Genomic DNA, 20,367 nt, shown 5'->3' on the forward strand with positions numbered 1-20,367 from the left:
AATAGGATGCAGTTCAACAAAGACAAGTGCAAAGTGCTGCACCTGGGCAAAAAGACCCACCAACACACTTACAGGCTGGGGGATGACCTTCTCAGCAGCAGAAAGGGATCTTGGAGTCATAGATGAACATGAATTGTCAGTGTGATGAAATGATCAATAAGGCTAACTGCATTTTATCATGCATTAGCAGATGCATGTTGAACAGGTCCAGTGAGGTGATGCTTCCCCTCTATGCATCACTGGTCAGGCTGCAGTTGAAGTACTGCGTCCAGTTTTGGGCGCCACACTTCAAGAGGGATATGGACAACATGGAGAGCGTTCAGAGGAGGCTGCTCGTACGGTCAGAGGCCTGCAGGCAAGGCCCTACGAGGAGAGACTGAGGGACCTAGATCTCTTCAGACCTCACAAGAGAAAGCTGAGGGATGATCTTGTGGCTGCCTATAAATTCATCAGGGGAGGTCAGCAGGGAATAGGAGATGCTGTATTTACTAGGGCACCCCTGGAGTAACTAGGAACAATGGCCACAAACTGACGGAGAGCAGATTTAGGTTGGATATCAGGGAGAATTTCTTTACAGTAAGGGTCGCCAGAATCTGGAATGGGCTTCCAAGGGAGGTGGTACTCTCCCCTACCCTGGGGGTCTTCAAGAGGAGACTGGACAAGCACCTAGTTGGGGTCATCTGATCCCAGCGCTATTTCCTGCCCTGGGCAAGGGGTTGGACTCGATGACCTACTGAGGTCCCTTCCAACCCTAACATCTATGAATCTATGAAAGAGCCTTGACTGGAAGATAAGATAGAACATTACAAGATATGGACTTTCATTTTTATTTCAATCCAGACCCTCGGGTACGGGACAGTGTACACACATAGGACATGACTGAACTGTCCAGTAAAGGAGCTTATGGGCTGAGGAATTTTCTTCACTTTGAGGGTGCATAGTGGGAGATGTCCAGCTATGGCTGTCCCTTTCTGGGTTCTTTCAGTGTGCAAGCCAGCTGGAGCCCTGAGTGGTATCCTGAGCTTTGCCACCGACTTGCTCTGTGACTTTGAAGACGTCGTTTCATCTTTCTGGCCACATCTTGCTCATTGGTAAACAGGGTACAATGATTCTTACCCATCTTTGTCAGGTGCTCTGAGATCCAGTTGTGAAAATTGCTCTCCAGCTGTTGAGAGTCACCATGACTAAAAGCACATAGAAACATGGATGCAAAATGTAAGTGACTGAAATCCTATGGGGCTGTCAGGACAGACAAGAGAATCTGTCTGCAAGCGATTCAGCCTGGATAAAACAGAGATTAAAGGATGACCTGCTCAGCCTTCACCTAAATTCACCCCAACCTGAACTTTAGGGGAAAATAACTGTAGAAGAGATCTTATTCTCTGATAAATTCTGTAAGGGGTTCAAGTCACTTCTATAGAGGTCTTTTGTCTTTATCCTTCTGAACCACTGTAGGATTTTCCATATGAGGGATTTAAATAAGCTTCTGAACGTCTGTGTGCTGATTCCATCTGGACCCCCAAGCCCTTTGAGTGGTGCCAGTCCTTGGTTTCCCTCCCTCTTCATCTTATTTCAGGATGCACAGCATGTCTTGGCAGGGGCTGAAGTCAAGGAGAGCCACTGTCCCTATGGACTCTCCTGATGATAATGCCTGCATTTGAGGCTCAGTCAGAACTGTCACTGCTCAGCATCTGATTCCCCAAAAGGGCAAAACCATCAAGGCAGCTTCAAATTATGTTTCTTGTGCCTTGGAAAATAACTGGTTAAAAAAAAGCCCTTAATCGTTCCCCATGCCTGGTGTGAAAGGATAGGACCGAGGCTGGGGCAAGGAGGCTCAGTGTGTCGGGAAGCTAATCTTGGCTTAATGTGAATGAAATACTTAGCTCAGGGCAGAGACTTACCATCTAATCTTAATTAAATGAATTGGAGAGAAAATGCTGCTTAAGAAGCCAAGTGCAAGGAAATCAAGTTTCTGCTTTCCCAGATGCCTGGCTGGAAGCATGAGCCATTTGATGTCTCTTCCTTTTGTAACGTCTGAGCTGCCCCTGCTGATTTTTTTTTTCAGTGAATCAGTTGCCTCTGCCGGGCTGACTCTGTGGGCTGGATTCAGCGTCTGCTCTGGTTCCTGTGCACCACCCAGGTGACATGAAGGGCCTGGATTCTGGTGGTAGCTTGCTAGACAAGACTGTCTGTGGCAGAAGAGAACTCCTTGCTGGAGATGGGTCTGTTCCTAGACAAGCACGTGGAGCCCTTACTCAGCCTTGCCAGACTAGGCAAAGGCAATCCACCCAGCACAGCTGGCCTGTCACATCTGCAAGCATTCCTGGCCAAGCGTATGGAGCCGGTGAAAGGATTGTTACCTTTCTGTCAGGTCCCCAGCTGTTTGCAAATATGTTTAAGCAAGCCACTCTCCCTCTGCCTTGAAGGCCAGCCTGAAGCAGAGGCTTGTCTTGCGAGGGGCCGCAGGCAAAAGGCCAACAGCTGAGGGGGCCACTGAGCCAGCAGGAGGTGGGTTTCCAGGTCAGGGTGGAGTGGAGCAGAGGGACCGGTGCTTTTCCTGTTACTCTACCTGTGCTGGAGATGAGCAGAGCAAAGGCCACTGTCCAGGCCATGAGCTGGAATGGCAGTGGGGGTCCTTGTATCCTCTCCACGGGAAAGCTTAGGTCTGTGGATCCACATCCTACTTCCTTGTCCAACCCTCAAGCTCCACTCTGCACCATGCAGGGGGCTCACTAGGTCTCTCTGCTCCCCCCACCCCGCCGTGAGATGGTGGCAGTTTCTCTGCTTGTATGGCCTCCCGGGCCCGTGCATTGTGTGTGTGGCAGGGTGGGTAGGGGCTCACCCCTCCACTCCTGTCCCTACTCCAGACTGTAGCATCCCCAGCACATTCTTGCCCTGGCTAAGCTGCACCTCTGAATGCGACGCAGCTCTCTGCGCACTGGCATGTACCGTATGTAAAGGAATGCAGCTTATAAATCCCCAGTTTAGCTGCTAACCCTTGCTGTAGCCTGATTGGATCTCTGCACTAGCTGTATTTATTTTTGGGACACTGCTGCTGCTGCTGGCTCTCCTTTGATTGCTCCACATGTCCCCTCCTTATTCCAACCCCACCCCAGTGATTGCACCGATTTTCTGCAAGGTGTTTGTTTACAGGATAGTTGAGGAGCCCCCGATCCAGTGCACAGTCACATCGACAGTCTGCGAAGCATCCTCTGCCCTCCGCTCTTCTCTCCATCCCAAGCTTGAGGGTTTTTTTTCTTAAGCTCAAATGGATTTCAACCCGTTTATCCAGAATTAAGCTCCTGCAGATTTTAATTTGCTGACTTTTCCTCCATCCATGTGGTTGTGGATAGCGGGGATAATGCACATGCTGTGCCAAGTCCTCCCAGTGCTCAGTCCCCCTGCCCATATGCTTGGTGTCTATAGTAAAAGTGCACAATTCTAGGTCTGTTCAAGGATGAGGAAATACAGCAGCGAGAGGGAAAGATGAGCTGCCTTGGGTAAGTGACAATCAAGACCTTTCCAGGGGACCAGGTGGGTGGAACTGGGATGATTTTTAACCATTTAATTCTGCAATCTAGTGACAGCACCAGATACTGTCAAATACCTGAGGCTGTGCAAGTTAATTAACTCTTAGCAGCATATGGGAGCGTGTCACCAGGGGCTCAGTGGTTCAGAGAGACTTATGGAGTAGAGGGAGAGAGGGGAAACTTTTTGCTTTGTATTCTTTAGTCACTTGGAAATGTCTGGCTTGTTCTTTTCACAGAGCGGTTGCTGTAAGCCAGAGAATGCTTCCCTGTTGAACATGCGTGCGTGTGCATGTGTGTGTTGGGGCTGGGGGGACTGTTGTGCATTCAAATTAGAAGGTGACCGTGCTGTGCTTTAGGTTATTTTGGGGCCCCCTGGGACCCTGGCAGCATGTGAGCCTCGGCTCCTCTCTCCTTTCTCAGTTGTTTCCAGGCCCTGGGGAGTTTCAGTCTCAGCAATGCCACTGCAGTGCCTCTCGGGCTGAAGGGTACCATTAGGAGGCTGTTTCAGAATGACTGAATTGTCTTTTTTCCAGCTGCTTTAAAAGAACACTTGCAATTAAAAAAAAGCCCAATGCGTTAGAAGCAGACTTCTTTGCCTGGGCTGCTAACAGCACTGTCATTCCTCATCAGTCTGGTTTCCCCCTTGCTGTTTCTGGTCTCTGTTCACATTCTGCCTCTCTCGGCTTGGACCGTGAACATCAGCCACATCTGTTTCAATTCTGGTCACTCTGAGATGCAGCAAACAACTCTTTTCACCCGGGTTGTTCAATGATGAATATGCGCAACTCCCATCAGCACAGCATAGGATGACACCTTCTTGTGGCTTTTAGTTTTGTAAGTGCTTCTTCTCACCGAAGTCTAACTGTCTGCCCTACTTAAGTCTATGCGGTCCCTTAAACATGAGACTTGAACGGCTGGATGTGCATGCGCGGTAGAGCACAGTGGGGTGCTGATCCTCTCTGGGGCTGTTCCCCCGGCCTCTGGGCAGATTTGTTCGTTAGGTGATAAATCTAGAGACATCGTGTAGATGATTCCATTTTATCCGTGCCTTCTTTGAGCCTTTGCCTTGGGTTTCTTCTGTGCTCAGTCACAGCGCATTGCTTGTACTTTCTGCTTTGTAAATGGTCTGTGCATCTTTTGAAACATCTTGCATTTGTTGAGGGAGAACACCACCATTTCACCAGATCTCGCACTCCCCGACTGTGCCCACTGGCAGCAGGGTGGGTGTGTGTGCGCTGTTTTGATCACAGTCACTTTTGATCTCTGGAAGAAAAAAAAACCTCTGCCCATTGGGGGGTCTCCCATGACTGAAGAAATTCCTTGCAGTTCATTTTAATAATGGTTCAAACACAATCTATTTTTCTCAGCTTGTTTTTCATGGCAATGGAGTCGCCGAGAGTGTGCCAGTATTAGCATTTTCCAGCCATCTGTGAGTCTCCGGGTAAGAAATTTCTTCTCAGCCATCCGGATTTATATATTTTAATGCCTGAAATATTTTTCCCTCCCAAAATCTCTGTTCCTCTGAGATATGATGGATGCTTTCTCTCTCTGAATTGCTGCTTACAAGAGATAGAAACAATATCCCTGCAGGAGCCACTCGCTTCCTTGCTGCTGATTTTGTAGAGAATTTAGAACTACAAATTAAACAAAGCGTTCTCCTCTACCAGGCCATGCACATCCTCTCTGAAAGTCTGTGAATAGCCGGAGAGATAAAGAAGAAAAAACCTCTTTTTGTCTGTTTCCCTCCAAAAAAAAAGAAAAGAAAGGAATTGCTAATCGCATATCTGGACATGTGTTGCACTGCCCCAAAGCAGAAGTAGGGCACCAGGAAAAGCATCTGCAGTGGGACAGCAAGAGTGAATGTGTTAGAAGGTCCCCCCTGTGAGAAAGTTAAAACTGATCACGACGACTGTTGCCAGGTGTGAAATCTCCGGTCAAGATATTACTCTGTCTTGTCAGGCCAATCCAAGGGATAACAGAGTCCTGCAGCGTGGTCACATGTTATAATTGAGTTCGAACCGTTGCATTGGAAAGGAATTGCTGAATCCAAACCGCGTTCTGACTTTCTCTTAACAAAAGAGTCCGGAGAAGCTGAGCTCGCTGCGCCAGCTCCATACTGAGGAGCTGTGAAAGACCAAGTATATCTTGAATAGAGCACTTTGAGCGTGCTCTGACAGCCCCAGTGCCAGAGCACAGCCATTCCTTGGAGCGGGACATGGGGTCACGTTTCTTTAGTTTCTTGGACTGGTTTTATTCCCATGAAACCGGATGTCTTCCTCCTCCCTTCCGATACAGGCCCCTCGCAAGCAGAAGTGAGAGGTCCCAGCAGCTTCCTGGTCCCAGCAGCATCACATCACGGTGACTCTCCACTCTTGCTTTTCACTGTGGGGCGGTGAGAAGAAAACTGGGCCCAGGCTTTTCACTTTTAGTGGGAGGGCCACAGGTACTCCCTCACGGCCCTGAGAAGGAGGCGGGTTCTGCAGAGATCCTTGGCCGCAATGCAAAGCTTGCCTGGTACAGAGCCATGTAAGGCTTGTGAAGCCAGTTTGATGTGACTGTCAAACAGCCCCCAGTGCTATGCTCATCTTGTCCAGTGGTTGCAGTTTGGTTCTGAACAGGTTTGCCTAAGAGCCCTGTTGGGTAATGAAGATGCTGGCTATGGCAGGGACACAAGGCTTGCATCTGGGAGCACACACAGCTATTACAGCCAGCTTGGTGGGGCCCTGGGGATGACTTAACATCCCCCGGAGGCTCCCACCCCAGGTATCAAGAAAGCACAAAAGTGATATAAAGCCACTTTGTCCCCTGAGTCCTGTACTAAACAGACTTCAGCCAGACCACACAACCTGGCGGCACCCTGACTTTAGCTGTTCCTGGGGCCTGTGATTCACATATTCAAGGCACCTTGAGGGGCCTCCAGATTGCAGATACCAACTGAGTGGCTTCCCTTTCTTCCGCTCCGCTCCGGTTCATAGGGCCCCTTGTCCTGAGCGGTGCCCTCCTCTTGCTGACACTGTTGTGAATCCAGAATGATGTTGCTGTGCTCAGTGGGGCTGCTCTGCTCTCCAGTGAGCTTGAGAGTGGAACCAGGCCCCCTGCCTGGCTTTTCTGTTTGGTCAGATGTTTGGTAGAAAAACAGCAGGCTCCAGTCCTCAGATTCTCCTCTTCCTGGTGTCTTGTGCCACGATGTGCCTCTGAGCAGACTGCGTTCAGCACTCACACCAGCATTGGCTTTTCCCAGCTGCTCCACGCCAGTGTAAATGGCAACACAACATGCACATAAGGGGCTGCTAAGCCCCGGGGCTCTACAGCACCCGGTGCTCATGTGTGCTTGCACATGGTCCGCTTCTGGCTGGACATGAAGACCCTGGCAGACAGGAATTAAAGGACGGCACATGAGCAGGAGTTATTGATGTCTGAGTCTTTGCAAAAGCGGCTCTCATCTGGTGCGAGTCTGCTGGCGAACGGCTGACCAGAGGCAAACCTGGCAAAGGGCTGCGGTGCAAGCTTTCATCCTTTTCCCTTCAAAGCACCTTCCACGCAAAGGCTTCTGCTGGCTCTGTCAGTATTAATGAGTTATGCTTCCCAGCTCTGCTGCAAGGGAGGAAAGTGTTATTTTACAGCTGCAAGAACTGGCAGGTTACCTCCCGCAGCCAAGGTCACAAAGCGATTCTATGACAGGACTACAGTGCCCCCCTTGCACTGAGGAACAGACTATGTGGGTTAGCTTTCCCTTGCTGTAAGGTAAAAGCGGGCCCATGGACGGCTGATGTGTGGCAGTGCCTTGTCCTGTGCCTTTGTCTATACCTTAGTCACAGGAACATTCCTCCGGAGCCACCAAAGACTGCTTTGGCCCTGGTGTAATGCAGAGCATATACGGGCAGAAACAGGCCCTAGGGACTGCTAGGCCACATGGTGATTGTCAGATCACTACATGGTCTGGATACGCCTTCGCACACCCCCATCTGCCCTGTCACACCAGATGTACCAGCTGGAGAAAATGAGCCCTGCGGGTCTCCCGTGGAAACTATTTCCAGGCTCTTTTGTGCTGCCTGAAGGTAAGATCCTGGCTCTGGATCCCTGCCCTTTCAGGATGGTTGGATCAGTGATGGCCCCTTTCTACACTTTTGGCCCCTGGACTGCACCAAGAAGTCCTCCAGGGTCCAAGGCCATCTTCCCTGCTAACCCTGCTTCTGGTCAAATGACCACGCAGGGGAAGATCAGTGGAAATACAAGCCCGGGGAGCCCTTGTGGGTGCTCAGTCAGTGTGTGGGGCATAGCGGGAAGCAGAGCAGAAGGAGCTGCAGATGGCAGTGAGAAAGGTGCTGGGCAAAGTGGTGTGTGGGAGCTGACAGCAGATGCTCGGTTTCACCAGCAAAGCGGCACTTGCCTGCAGGGACCAGTGTCAGCGAGGTGGCAAGGACATGCCGAACAGACAAGGGGAGCCAGTCAGCCTGCGCTCCTGGCTTCATGCTGTGCACATGAACTGGGCCAAAACGTCCCCCATGCAACACAACCCTCGCAGAGCCCTCCTTGGCTGGCTTCTGTCTCGCAAGCCATGTGGGTCAGCTGTTGGGGATGGTTCCTGGCAGCACTGGTTCCCTATGAAGCGCAGGTTTTCTACAGGCTGGGGTTGCCCCAGGCAGTTCACAGAATTCAAGCCCGCAGTCACCTGCTGTGGCCCAGACTCAGTGCAAGAACCCATGGAGGTGCATGATCCCAGCCAGACTCTTCCCTCCTGATCCGGGTGTTTCCTGTGTGGTTCCAGATGCAGGTTGCTACAACATAAGGCCTCAGTGCAGGCAGGTGTGATGTGGGGAGGGTGATGGACACTGTCTGCAGAAGTAGCCTCTCACCCCTCTCCTGATCTCCTGATGGCTGCAGTGAGCTGGTCTGCAGCTGCTGCTAGCTCAGCTCAGCCCAGACTCTAGAGAGAGGCAGGAAATTAAGCAGAGGACTACAAAATGACTTGGAGAAGGTGGTTCTAGGGCTTTGGTGGCAGCCTGCAGTGGAGGAAGCAGTTTTGCTGTGGATTGCACTGTAGCCCCTGCTGAGAGGTTGAAGCAAAGTCATCGGTACAGACCCTGTGGTCTAGCCCATGGGGTGCATGTGTTCATAGAATATTCCTGGTAACCTGTGGGCAAGGGGAGATGGGCCACAGCCTGTGTGTGCTGCTAGCAGGGAAGGGCAGCGGTCACTGGGCTCCGGGGCCAGCCTGCAGCATGGGACAAGCGAGCCCTTGTCCCTCGGAGCAAGACTGCAGCTTGTGAATGGTACTGACCGATCTTGGAATTCGTTGGCTCCTTTTGCGTTTCAGCGCCGTGTCCCTGCCTCTCAGCAGGACCATGGGAGTCACACTTCATAGTGGAAGGACAAAGCCACTTGATCCGAATGGATTCAATTACGTGAGCAGAAGGTTACATCAGCATCAGTAGCTGAGAGGCACATTCCCAGCCCGTGTCCCTCTCTGCTGATTCCTGCTAGAGTCTGGAGCTCATGCAAGTGACAAGTGAGAGCCCCCCAGGGACCCACCTCCCATCTATTAATAGGGAAGGTCACCTGCTAATGAACACAGCGTGTTCCTGTGGCTCCAGGGGAGCTCTGGCTGGCCTTCTGCTCTGAGAGACGATGCCTGAGCAGTGATGGATAGCTCTCTGAGCAGAAGGCAGCATAGTGCGAAGTTGTGCAAAAGGGATTAATGAGATGACTTCAGCCGTCTGGGGCAGGGATGTCACACCAGCCATACACCAGCCCCAGGATGAGGGAAGCCAGTCCTTCTGCTTCTGATGCTCAGAGCAAAATCCAGGGACTCAAAAGGGAATCATACACAGTCCTCCTCAATGTTGGGGGCAGGGACCACGACCACAGAACAAGTACTGGTCTTCGCTGCACTGGGACTTGTGTGGGCCTCTGCCCCTGTGCAGAAGGACTAGAGGGAGCAAGAGGAAACGGAGAGGGAAGAAGTCCCAGATGAATATTTCTTCCTAAAAAGTGTAACGGCACTGGACGTGCCTTCTCTCTTACTTAGACACTGACCACGATGCCTTCTTGACAGCCCTAGGCTAGTTATCTGAGTCAATAAGTACATACGAGATCAGTTTTACTGGCTCTGAAAAAAATTAACTTTTTCTCTCATCGCTTCTCCATGGTGCAGCAAACCTTGCTTTGGCCTTTCATAACATTTAACAAGGACTCGGGGCCGGGGGAGCGCTCTATGCTATCTTATGCCAGACAGTAGGAATCAGCTGGAGTAGAGGGGAGTGCTGGGCCCGTGTTTTTGTTTCCGACTGTCCACATGGCTGTAAAGCTATCAGGTACTGGGCAATGGGAAAACAGGGCTGTGCTGTATTGATGAACTACCTGGGACATAGTGCAGCACTGTGCATCTTACACACCTAACCTGGTGCTGCCAGACTTTGCCTCCCTGAATTCCTTCTGTAGTTGTAACTGCTGAAGTTATTCTCCTCCCCCCCGCCCAAAGGACTGATTTGGGGTTTCTGAAAGAAGAAGGCAGCCCCTTTCCATGCTGAGGGTGCCCAGCTGTCAGACTCGCTCTACTGGCTGAAAATTGCTTTGAGGGCCTTTCAAGATAAAAGGTGCAAGAAGGAGGATGGCTAACCCGCTGATCAGGAGTTCTCCACTTGCTGCTCTGGCTAACAGAGCTCATGCAGTTGCTCAGTATTATAAACAGGGATGTATTGCCCAGGAGTAGAGAGGGGGGTTCCCATTGTAGATGGCATTTGTGTCCAGTGTGAGCACCCATATGCCACAGACAACGTTGAAAACTGGGAAGGATCCAGAAAGGAGCTACAAGAATCATTTGAGGTCTTAAGAGATCTCAGCAAGGGACTAAAAACACTCACTCCAACCTTACCGAAGAGACAGATAAGCAGTGACTTGATCATAGTGTATGGGCATCTACGGGATGGGGAGTTTCCTGATCATGGACGGCTCTTCAGTTTAGCAGACAAAGGTAGGACAAAATCCAATGGCTAGAAGCAATGGCTAGAAACATTTGGACTGGTGATAAGGTGCAGTTTCTTAGGCACTGGAGGATCCTGCAATGCTGTCTTTGCCTGAAAGGAGCTACATGGTCCAGTTGCCTGTGAGAGCTGGGCGCGAAACTCTGTGACCGACTGATCCTTTCCATCCCTGTGCTTCTGAGTCAAGACTGGGCATCTCTCTCTGAAAACTCAGGACTGGCTCAGCCAGAAGGTATGGACTTGACACAGGCATTCCTGTATAATACTCTTGGGCTGGTGTTTCTAGGAAGTCAGACTAAATGATCTTAATGATCCCTTTAGATCTTATCAGTTAATATCTTGAGGGTACCGGATCCCATTTGCACTGAGCCTTCGCCTAAGTTCTGGCTGATTTCAAACAGCTTTGCACAAGTAAAGATCTGGAAAAGCCTGGTTAAGAATTCAGGATTCGACCCACTGTCATCTGTTGTTCTCAGCCACTCATGGTTTACAGATGGCTATTGCATAATATGACCTAAGCCAGAACTCGCTTTCAGGTGGAAAAGTGCCTTCATTTCACTTTCATGAACATGATGGTCACATCTGCAAAACATCTGTGGCTAAAGGAACAATTATTGAGCCGTCTGTAGCAGGGGATAATAGTCTGGTGCACACAAAACTCCATTGTGTGAAAATTACAGTTCTGCACTTGCCACAAATGCTGAAGTTATAATTTCCATTTGCAACTCCTTCTTGTGCACAGCTTGCTCTGCAGAGGCCCTGGTGTTCCTGCATGGTGGTGGCTGGTTTGATGTCAATGGCCTGATTCTAGGCGTGAATATTGCTGATTCTCCAGTCCTTTTTCTCCCCAGGGTGGGCAGTATCTTTCTGTGATTCTGGGTTAGTCCCTGGGCAAGCTAAGAGAGAACACCCCCAGCAGCTGTGAGGTTTGGGACATTACTCTATTGAACTGCTGGTCTATTAAAATGCTGGGCTAGAGGCCTGCTAGCTCTGGGACTTCAGCTCTCTTTAATAGTATGCGGTTGCAAATAAGAGCTCCCATAAACCCTTTTAAGCTCTCTAGGGTACCTTGTGGTACAGCTTCTGCTTTGCAGGGGTGTGAAGCAATATCATATGCAGAATCTGCCTCTTTGGTACCATAGACAGACATGACCTCATGGTGATGCAAAGGCAAACCATGCTGCTGTTATATGACACCATTAGAAGTGTTCCTGGATGCTTCCACTGTTTGACACAGGATGCACACATCTTCCACTGACTCCGTTCTGTGAAAACCTAGTGGGACCAGCCGAAGATCCACTTGGAGCTGAGCAAGAAGAACATGAAGTGGCTGCTGGCAAATTGCATTTGGCCCCAAGGGAAGGTTTAGGAAGAAGAGAATGTTTCAGAACTCGAGACCTGCAGAAGTTCTCCCGCAGATTAGTTTTCAGTCCTGAGTTTTATATTAAAGACATGAACTGTCACCTGCAGCACAGGCTGGGTCGAATTTGTAACAGTGGACTAGTGCAGGGGAGCCTGCTCACGGTCCACAAGGGAGTCTGATCAAGGGAAACCCCAGAACTGGTGAAAATAGGAAAAAAGTGCGTTAGATTTTAGCCAAAACTGTTCACACTCCTAACCTGAGCTCCTCTTGCATTGCTCCAGTAGCAAAGACCCTTGTACAAATAGGTGGTTTTGAACATGGCAGGGTACCTAAGGCCAAGGCATCTCTCCGGGCTGGTAGTGGTTTATACAGCACCACGGAGATGTAATCCAAATGTAGTTCAGTATTTTAATCCTCCCTGGAATGTGTTTCCCTGCGCAGCTGACAGGCTGAAGGTCAGGTTTATATTAGTAGTTGTGGTGATAAAACAGATCCTTGTTGCCGTCCCAGCTACCTGCAGATAATCTTTTACATGGACAGCTGAGGAAAGCATGTTACCTTCTTTATTCATGAGAGAACGAACCTGGCTCTGAGCAGTTATTAAAATGAAGGGATTTGGTTTTTTGAATAGTAAAGATTTTACTTTCCAGTATTGCAGAACTGGCTTGGCATGGTGCAGACAAAGGGCCAACTCTAGCTTTCCTTGCTCCTCTCCGCAAGCTGCCACTGCCTGGCACTTTGTGTCCTCATTCACACTTCTTGGACTGGGTTTATAGTCCATTGCACCTCCCATAAGGGACGCGGCAAGATGCAAAGCAGCGGAGGCTCAGGCACATCAGGAGAGGGACTGATGTGCCTGGGAATACTTATGTGAGGAGGAGCTGGCTTTGGCCCTGAGTTACACAAGCTGCTCAAAGCAGAACATGGAAAAGCAGGCGAGGGTTGGGGGAGAGGTTCTGGGGGCTGCTGATCATGAGAAGAACGGAGGGAGGATTCTTGGGGAAGTGGAAGTCAGGGCTTGAGATGGTGGCAGAGGAGGCCCAGAGGTTGTCTGCAGGGGCAGGGGAGAGCTGATATGAAGACAAGAGGGAGAGGAGGAGATAAAAAGCTCTGTCTTAGCAGATGCAGAGCACACCCTGCCAGGAGATGGAGTCAGCAGTGCCTCCCAGGCCCTGGCCAAAGAGAACAGCCTGGGCAGAGCGGGGTGGGGATATGCTGCTCCTCTCTTGCCCACACCGGTGCTGGTGTCACTGCAGCCACCTGGGGAGAAGGTGAGAGGAAGCAATGCACTCGGACTGCGTGACTCGGCTCTTCCGAGCACGCAGCATCCATGAACTTGCCTTGCTGGCCTGGTGCGGATGGGCAGAAGCACAGCCTGTTCCCTGCTTGGAAGAGGGGCCTGGAACAGAGCGGGTGTGATCCATTATCAGTGTTTTGAGGCCGGAGCCCATGGGGAGGAAGAGCTGTCATGGCTGGGAGGGGGAAAAGAAGAGCAGCCTGAAGAGGGTCAGTCTAGTGATACATCCTCTACTGGTGGGGCTGGACACGAGGGCACATCCTGGGAGAGGCTTGAACCCATGCCCCGCTAGCCTGGAGGCCTCAGCGCCCACACCTGAGACACGATGGCTCTGACTCACCAACACGTGAGTCTGAAAACAGAAACAACCCGGGGAGGCTGGTGGCTGTTTTCCTTTAAGATTTCTCACCCATTATCATGGCATGTAATTTAAACAGAAACACTTTAGAAGTCAACTAATTAGCACTATCAGAAGCATCCCTCCGGAGTTCAGGAAGGAGCAGTGCCCTCCTTTCAGCTCAGCGATGCTGCCAGATTGTAGTTCCAGTTGGAGACTGAGACTGGGGCTGCGGCTTTAGAGGAGGCAGGAGGCTTCATAGCTGCTTTGGGGGGGACACGGGCAGGTGCATCTCTCAACCCGCTGGGCACGAGAGGAAGCAACGCAGACATTATAAAGCAGAACTGATGAACCAGGAGGAATTCAGGATGTGGTAAAACTGGAGCTCTGGGACAGAGGGAGCGAGGCACAAGGCAACAAGAAAGGGGAAGCAGTGTCATCCCAGGTACTGCTCCCAGGCAAACCTACTCCATCTGGATACAGATCCCCCCGCACCGAGGGGGTGTCAAGTGGCAGGGGTGCACCGGCTGGCGTGCGGTTTGTATTTGTTTGGATCGGAGCATGTTGTGGGCGTGATCCTAGTCTGTATCTCATCTTTACACGGATCGGAAGAGTCTCCCTTTTGTTCCTGTCACACTTGCAAATGGGAAAGGACCGGAGTTTCTCTCGACATTTTCGGTACGTTTTCTGATCTGTCTCTCCATATATAATGCATGATTTAGCTTTAATGAGACTATCTCATAATCCTTGGCAAGGCAGACTAATGGGTCCCACCCACACAAACAGTGCGGGGCTGGTTTTACCAGCGACTTCTCTTGTCGCTGCTTTATTAAACTGTATTCTTCAAACACATTCTCTTGTGCATCATGTTGCAAAGCCAGGAGATAAGAATTCTGCTTTAAGTAGCTCTGGAGTGACTGTACTGGGAACATGGCTCCATGTTATCTGAGGGATACTGAGACATTGGAGAAGCAAAATAAAAAATTCAGGGGGCTGTAGGGATTGAGGAAAGATTGAAAGAGTGGAATGCGTCTAGCTTGGCTATGCAGGAGACATCATAATAACCTGCAAGTATCCAAAGGCTGTAATCACCGAAGATGGAGGGGAATTATTTAGGATGATACATAATCCGGGAGCAATAGGATGGAAGTTGGAATGGGAAGACTGAGACCAACTATCAGAGAAAACTGCTGGGCAGATGAAAGTACCAGGGTGCAGAGTTGTCTCTCCCAGGGCAAGGGGTGGAAGTTCATTGCTTGGGATTTTTAAAGCAGGACTGAACAAAACACCCGCAGTACTGAACAAAACAATCCTGCACTGCTAGGAAGATCAGCCGGATCAGCTAACAGGTCTTTTCTCCCTGCTGTCTCCAACTCCTCCACCTCCAGTGATGTCGGTCTTCTTAGCTGTGGACTTGATCCTAATTAAATGAGAGTTCTGCGCAAACAGGCAGGTTTATGTCCTTTGCCAACTGTGGTCAGAGCTGGTTCCAGTTTCCCGTCCGTAAATGACAGGAGGTCAGGACTGTCACCCTTCACCACGGGGGAGTCTAGGCTGCAGTAGCCCACAATTTAGAAACTGCACGCAGCACAGAATATAGCGAGATGGTTCTGGTTTTCACTCAGGGACTCTGCTCCGGAGAAGAAGTGTCTTCATCAAGGTACTCCATGGGGCACTGATAATAGTAGGAAGAGAGGAGGGAACTTGTTAGCAAGATGTAGGAAGGAGCAATGGGAATGTGCATTATTAAGAGAGACAAATCAGTACTGCCAGCTTGTGAGTTTTTAAAATATGGATAGTAATGATCACTGAGAAATTCACCTGCTGTGGGTCTTTTGCACATAATAAAGAAATGAGTAAACTCAAGCAGTTCTTAGATAACATGGTGATCGGGATGACATCTTGCTGTGTGCCTGTTTGGCTCTGGAGCAGGAGACATGTATCCTTCGGGCAATCGGCACAGATCTGCAGGAGACTGGGCCTGCGAGACGTGTTCGAGGCTGAGCCAGCCCTCTGAGAACCTGTCCATCCTGAGGCACTGCGCTGAGTTTGATTGCATGGTACCTCACACAGATAATATTAACTGTGGTTTTACTCTGGCTGTGAACAAAGACAGCTACATTTAAAAATCTGTTAGCTCATTGTGGATAACCCTAAATAAAACCTTGAGATGTGACTGTCCTTGTTCACAGTCAAGGTGCATTTAACAAGTCAGTCTGGTTCATGCATTAGCTTTGGCCTGCTTTTCTGCTATAGCGGTGTTCAAAGACACGCATCAGTCCTGGCCTAGGGTCAGACATGGGGAGAGGGGGCCCAGGGCTCTCCACAGCTCCCCAAAGGAGACCAGACCGAGTCCCATCCCTGACCATGCTCTGGTTTCAGTGTAGGTCTGAGGCTGCCTTCCTGCAGTAGAGGCAGCTCCCAGCAGCCGGGGAGATGGGAGGGGAGGAAGCAGAGGGCAAGAAGGACAAATCCCCGGATTGCCGGCAAGAACATTGCCATTTAGGGCATGCTCCGCTCTAGGCTGCACAAGTCTCCTGGTGACAGGCACCTTGGCCATCCTGAGACTGGTTGGAGAGATGGAGGCCAGGGGCATGCAGACACCATGCTATCTTTCTCCTTCTGGGTAACGTGCCCATCTCCTGGGCTGGCTGTAGACAGGGTTTGCACAGCTGTCCTCTAACTTTGGGGCAAGCAGCAGTTTCAGACCTCTCTATATTTTGGCCTGGAACTATGTGAACTCAGAAGCTGGTATCTTCCCCTTTCTATGAGCAGGTGCAGAGACTGCTGTCAGCCAAGGGTCATGCACCGTTCATGCTGAGTTCGCCAGGCCCCAGGGATGGCTTGTGTGATGTGTAGCATACTGGGAGCTTGTGAGGAAGGGTTTGAGCTTTGTATAGGACTGCTGACAGGAGGGCAGGGGCAGCGCACTGAACTCCACCCCAGGTGCAAGGGAGATGGCAGTAGTTGTTGTATGGAGAGTGTGCAGTTCCAGTTCAGCCTGGCTGTAAAGCAGCCCAACAGTTACCGAGTCAGTGGAAAGGAGCATGAGAGGCAGGCATACCTGGGTCACGGCATCCCATTTGAGAATTGTCCCTGTTCTGATTCTGCAGCAACTGTATAGCTTTAGCCTGCAGTCGGGTGGTGCAGGGGCTACCTGAGGCCCCAGGTGCCCACGAGCTGCACAGAGCAGTGCTTTGATGCGTGCACAGATAAAGCACTGTGAGGCCTGGAGGGTCGCTCCCGCCTGCCTCCCACACTGCCGTAAATGGATATGATACTGGGACGTTTCTGCATGTGAGCTGTTTGCCAAGACGTTCTCGCTGGCCCGGCTCCACAGTTCCCGAAGAGCAGAGTCTAAGAGGGAGACAGAAGCTGGGGTCGCTGCTCATTTGGCTGTCGGAACGAGCGCCTTCTGCAGCGCAGGGCAGAGCCAGCCAGAGACTCTCCAGGGAAGAGGCTAGAGCTAATGACGACGATGACTAATTATGGAAGTTTGGAGAGATGACTCAGTGCAAATGAAGGCTAAATTGTTCATCTGTCCCTCGGAGCTCCCTGTGTCAAGTGAGCCGCACAAGTCAAACCCCCATTCCTGTGATGAACATACCCGTTAGCAGGTGAAGCAAGGAATGCACCTGGCCTGCACCTCTCCCCTTTGCAGGATGCCCCTGGTATTTCTGGTTCACCAGTGGCATCCTCAGAGCCTGGTCCTGCAGCACGGAAGGTACCAGGAGCCCCCCCAGCATTTGTGATGCTGTTCTGGGACAAACCTCGGTGAAGCAGTGAATGCTCAGAGGATTTCCCGGTGTGAAAAAGTGAAGGAAACCCATTTCCGTGCTGCCTGCCTGCCTTCACGTTGCTGGGGAGAAGCGGCATCCCTGAGATTTGCATAGTAGGTTGGTGTGGAACGTCATCTTAGACTTGACTGTGGACAGGACATAGCACGGCAACTCAGTGCATGCTTCTGGCCTGGCTTCAAGTTTCCCTGGTGCTCTAAACTGCCCTGGCCCCTGTCTGAGAGTTGTCTGGGGAAGAAACACTGTACAGAGCGACCGGTAATGGGTGATCTGAAAGCAGGTGTTTTGGGGCTTGGATGGGGGCCTTCCCAGGGGAAAGTCCTCCAGAAATCCACGTGTTAGCAATGGTGAAGGCCTGTTTATGAAGCGGCTCTGAGAGGGGATGCAGAACCTTTCTAGGACACTGCAGGCATAAAAAACCTGATCCTTGCTGAATCTCTTGGCTTCTGTGAGGCCCAGCAGAATCTTGCTGGGCTCCAATCCGTGGGGCGTTGGGACCTCTGCTGCAACACACGTGATTTCCAGCAAGCTTCACGGATGCGCTCCCTGCTTTAATGAGGTTCCAGGGCTTTCATGGCCTGACAGCGATTCAGGATCTTCTGAGACATTTTCTCCTGGTTCCTTACAATCCCTTCATTGGCTTTTTGCTAACCCAGTGCAAGGTTGTTATCGAGGAGGAGGTGTCCCCAGTTCACAAGGCACAAAGGAGAGCAGCGCGGCAGAAGCATATTGCAAGCAGGTGCACTTTTGATGCAAGAACGACCATGCCCAGCCACCTGGTAATCACTCTCCCACCAGGGGAGCGGGTTCCAGATGGAAGAATCCGGGGCTTGGGCTTCCCTCCAAAACCTGCCCAAGGTTTGCATAAGCATTAATTAATTGGGATCTAATCTGTCCAGTGGCCAGACAGGACTGAGAGGCCTTTTCTCTTCTGCCATAACTGAGAGTTTACAATAGCAGATACGCTGTCCTAGTACCTACATGTGAACTCTAGAGGTGCAGGGAGCGGGCACTGTATTCAGCCGTGTTTGCTAGTGCAGACACATTTTCTATTTTCTGTGGGTTGGAGCAGGGGAGTGATTGGCTTCTGGGCCAAGCCCAAAGTGGGAAACCTCCCCTTGGGACAGGGTGCCTTGCTCGCTCCTTGTCCCATGCTGCAGGGCTGCGTTGTGCTACCCAGTGATCATACCCCACAGCAAAGGTGGGGGCATTTGGGAGGCAAGTGCCGTGGCCCTTGTGTGCACTGCCCGGTGTAAATGAAAGGCACCATGGAAATCATTAAAGCAGGGGAAAGTTTGTGAAACAACCTTTTTATCTGCTGGCACTTGCTGATTCCTCAGAATCAGCTCTTGCCCCGAGGGAGCTTCATTTGGAGGAAGGCTCTGCGCAGCCTCGGCAGGGGACTGACACAGGCTTGCCAGCCAGGTAGGTGGTTCTTGGCAGCCTGTCCGGTTCCCTGTCCATCCACCCACCCGGCCCCACAGGCTGGACTGCCTCTGCAAGGGACCCCGGGGTTTCCAAGGGGCTGACTCTGGGTTAGCTATTAGGTGAGTCAGGGACCTGTAGCTGTGCGAGTGTGCGCGTGGGCAGGCTCGAGCACCTTCTGTTGCAGAGAATTCAAAGTTTTTCATTTTCGTTCTCGAGGGGAAGCAGGATCCCCTTCCCTGCACAGGTGTAGTCAGCGTGTCAGCATTTGTTGGGCGCTCTGAAGATGAAAACCTCATTGCACAGCAGAGGCAGGAGTATCTTTGTCAGCTGCCCTCTCCCTTGTGCTAGCAGCCAGCTTGTCTTTTTTAGCACTGAGTAAAGCATCAGTGCCACATGTAAAGCTGCCTTCTGCCTGCTTGCAGCATGAGCTCTCCCTCCGCTGGGATTTTTGGTGAAAGGCCTGGGCTGGATCTCAGTTGGTGTAAATTGGAGTAGCCCTACTGACTTCTGGGGAGCATTGCCAGTCTTGGCCCCTTCTCCATAAGAGCTGACACAGGGCCGGGAAGTCTGTTCCTGCTGCAGCAGGGTGTCACCTTCCCCCTCTGAAAGGGGGATTGTACTTCCATGCTTTTGGGAGGATTGAAATGGGAGCGGGGTGAACTCTGCACCTCACCTGTCCCCAAAACATTTCCCTGCTTCTCCTTGAGCCGTTTAATCACCAGAACAGACCACAGCCTTTGCAAAGGTGCGAGTTATTTACTAATTGTTTAGCACGGGCACGTTTCTGCATGGGGATGAGCTGCTTGAGCTGTTGCTGCAAACTCTGCCTTTCACTCTGGGGGAGTTAAAGACGTCACCGTGCTTTATGGACGTGGGACTCAGCTCACTCCCCCTCCCTCACATCGCCCTTCATTTGACCATTTTTCTCGAGCACCTTTTCCAGAGCTGCCTCAGCAAGGGGAGGATGCCGTCCAGGGCTGGCTGCCGGGACAGGTGAAGCCGCCAGCACCTGACAGCGACTGCGGTGGAGACGCGCAGCATTCCCTGAGGAGGATCAGTGATCTGTTGTTTCAGTGTTTTCAAGTGGACGGTAGTGGTGCAGCCAGCGAGCCCTTTTTGCCATTGCAGGATGGGCATAGCCCGGCAGCAGTGGTGCCAGCTTCTGCCTCCCTTTCCTGCCAACTCTCTCCCAGCTTGACCTGCAGGATCCCCCTTGGGGGAAAGGCAGTAAGTCAGGCTCCATGACCCAGCCAGTGCTGGGATGGTTGAGCACCATCTGGTGCCATTTGCATTGGCAGTCCAAGTGCACTGGCAGCTGCGCCCAGGACCTGGGCTCAAACCCGTGGGACACCAAACAGACAGCAGGTGCTTCTGACTTCTGGTCGCTCCAGGCCTGCACTGACTGATGATCCTGGGGTTCTGCCCATCTCCATTTCCCCTGGCATTGTCGTTCAAACCCTTTGATTGTCCTTTAGCCACTGGGGTATCAGCTTTTTCACTGCTGGCCTCTGTTCTTTAGTAGATGGTGGCTAGAGTGAGTGCCTCTGACGGAGTACTGCATGTGGCCCACTACTTCTGTTTATAGGCCAGCAAAAACTGGATACAAATCCTAAATGGAGTTTATTTGGAAAC

General features: G+C 51.2%; 1 protein-coding gene and 1 long non-coding RNA gene across 6 annotated transcripts in view; one reads left to right on the forward strand and one right to left on the reverse strand.

Moving 5' to 3' along the window:
• Positions 1–3,431: 3,431 nt before the first annotated feature.
• The window catches only part of GRID2IP (Grid2 interacting protein), a 51,696-nt gene continuing 34,760 nt past the window's right edge, over positions 3,432–20,367 (forward strand). For 2 of the 5 annotated variants that reach the window (XM_090023640.1, XM_090023641.1), the window contains exon 1: positions 14,097–14,188. In XM_090023640.1, the coding sequence (XP_089879766.1) occupies positions 14,154–14,188 (35 nt within the window). In that variant the 5' untranslated portion in view covers positions 14,097–14,153. Of the gene's footprint in view, positions 3,501–14,096; positions 14,189–20,367 lie in introns of those variants that run through there. The other 3 variants (XM_090023642.1, XM_090023644.1, XM_090023643.1) reach the window with 2 other exon arrangements.
• The window catches only part of LOC149855163 (uncharacterized), a 64,835-nt gene continuing 47,946 nt past the window's right edge, over positions 3,479–20,367 (reverse strand). The window contains exon 7 of the long non-coding RNA XR_016438652.1: positions 3,479–7,124. This is a non-coding gene — a long non-coding RNA (uncharacterized LOC149855163). The remainder of the gene's footprint in view (positions 7,125–20,367) is intronic.

Source organism: Crocodylus siamensis, chromosome 12 (assembly GCF_052110815.1).
Source record: "Crocodylus siamensis isolate JL-2025a chromosome 12, ASM5211081v1, whole genome shotgun sequence".
Lineage (NCBI taxonomy): Eukaryota > Metazoa > Chordata > Crocodylia > Crocodylidae > Crocodylus > Crocodylus siamensis.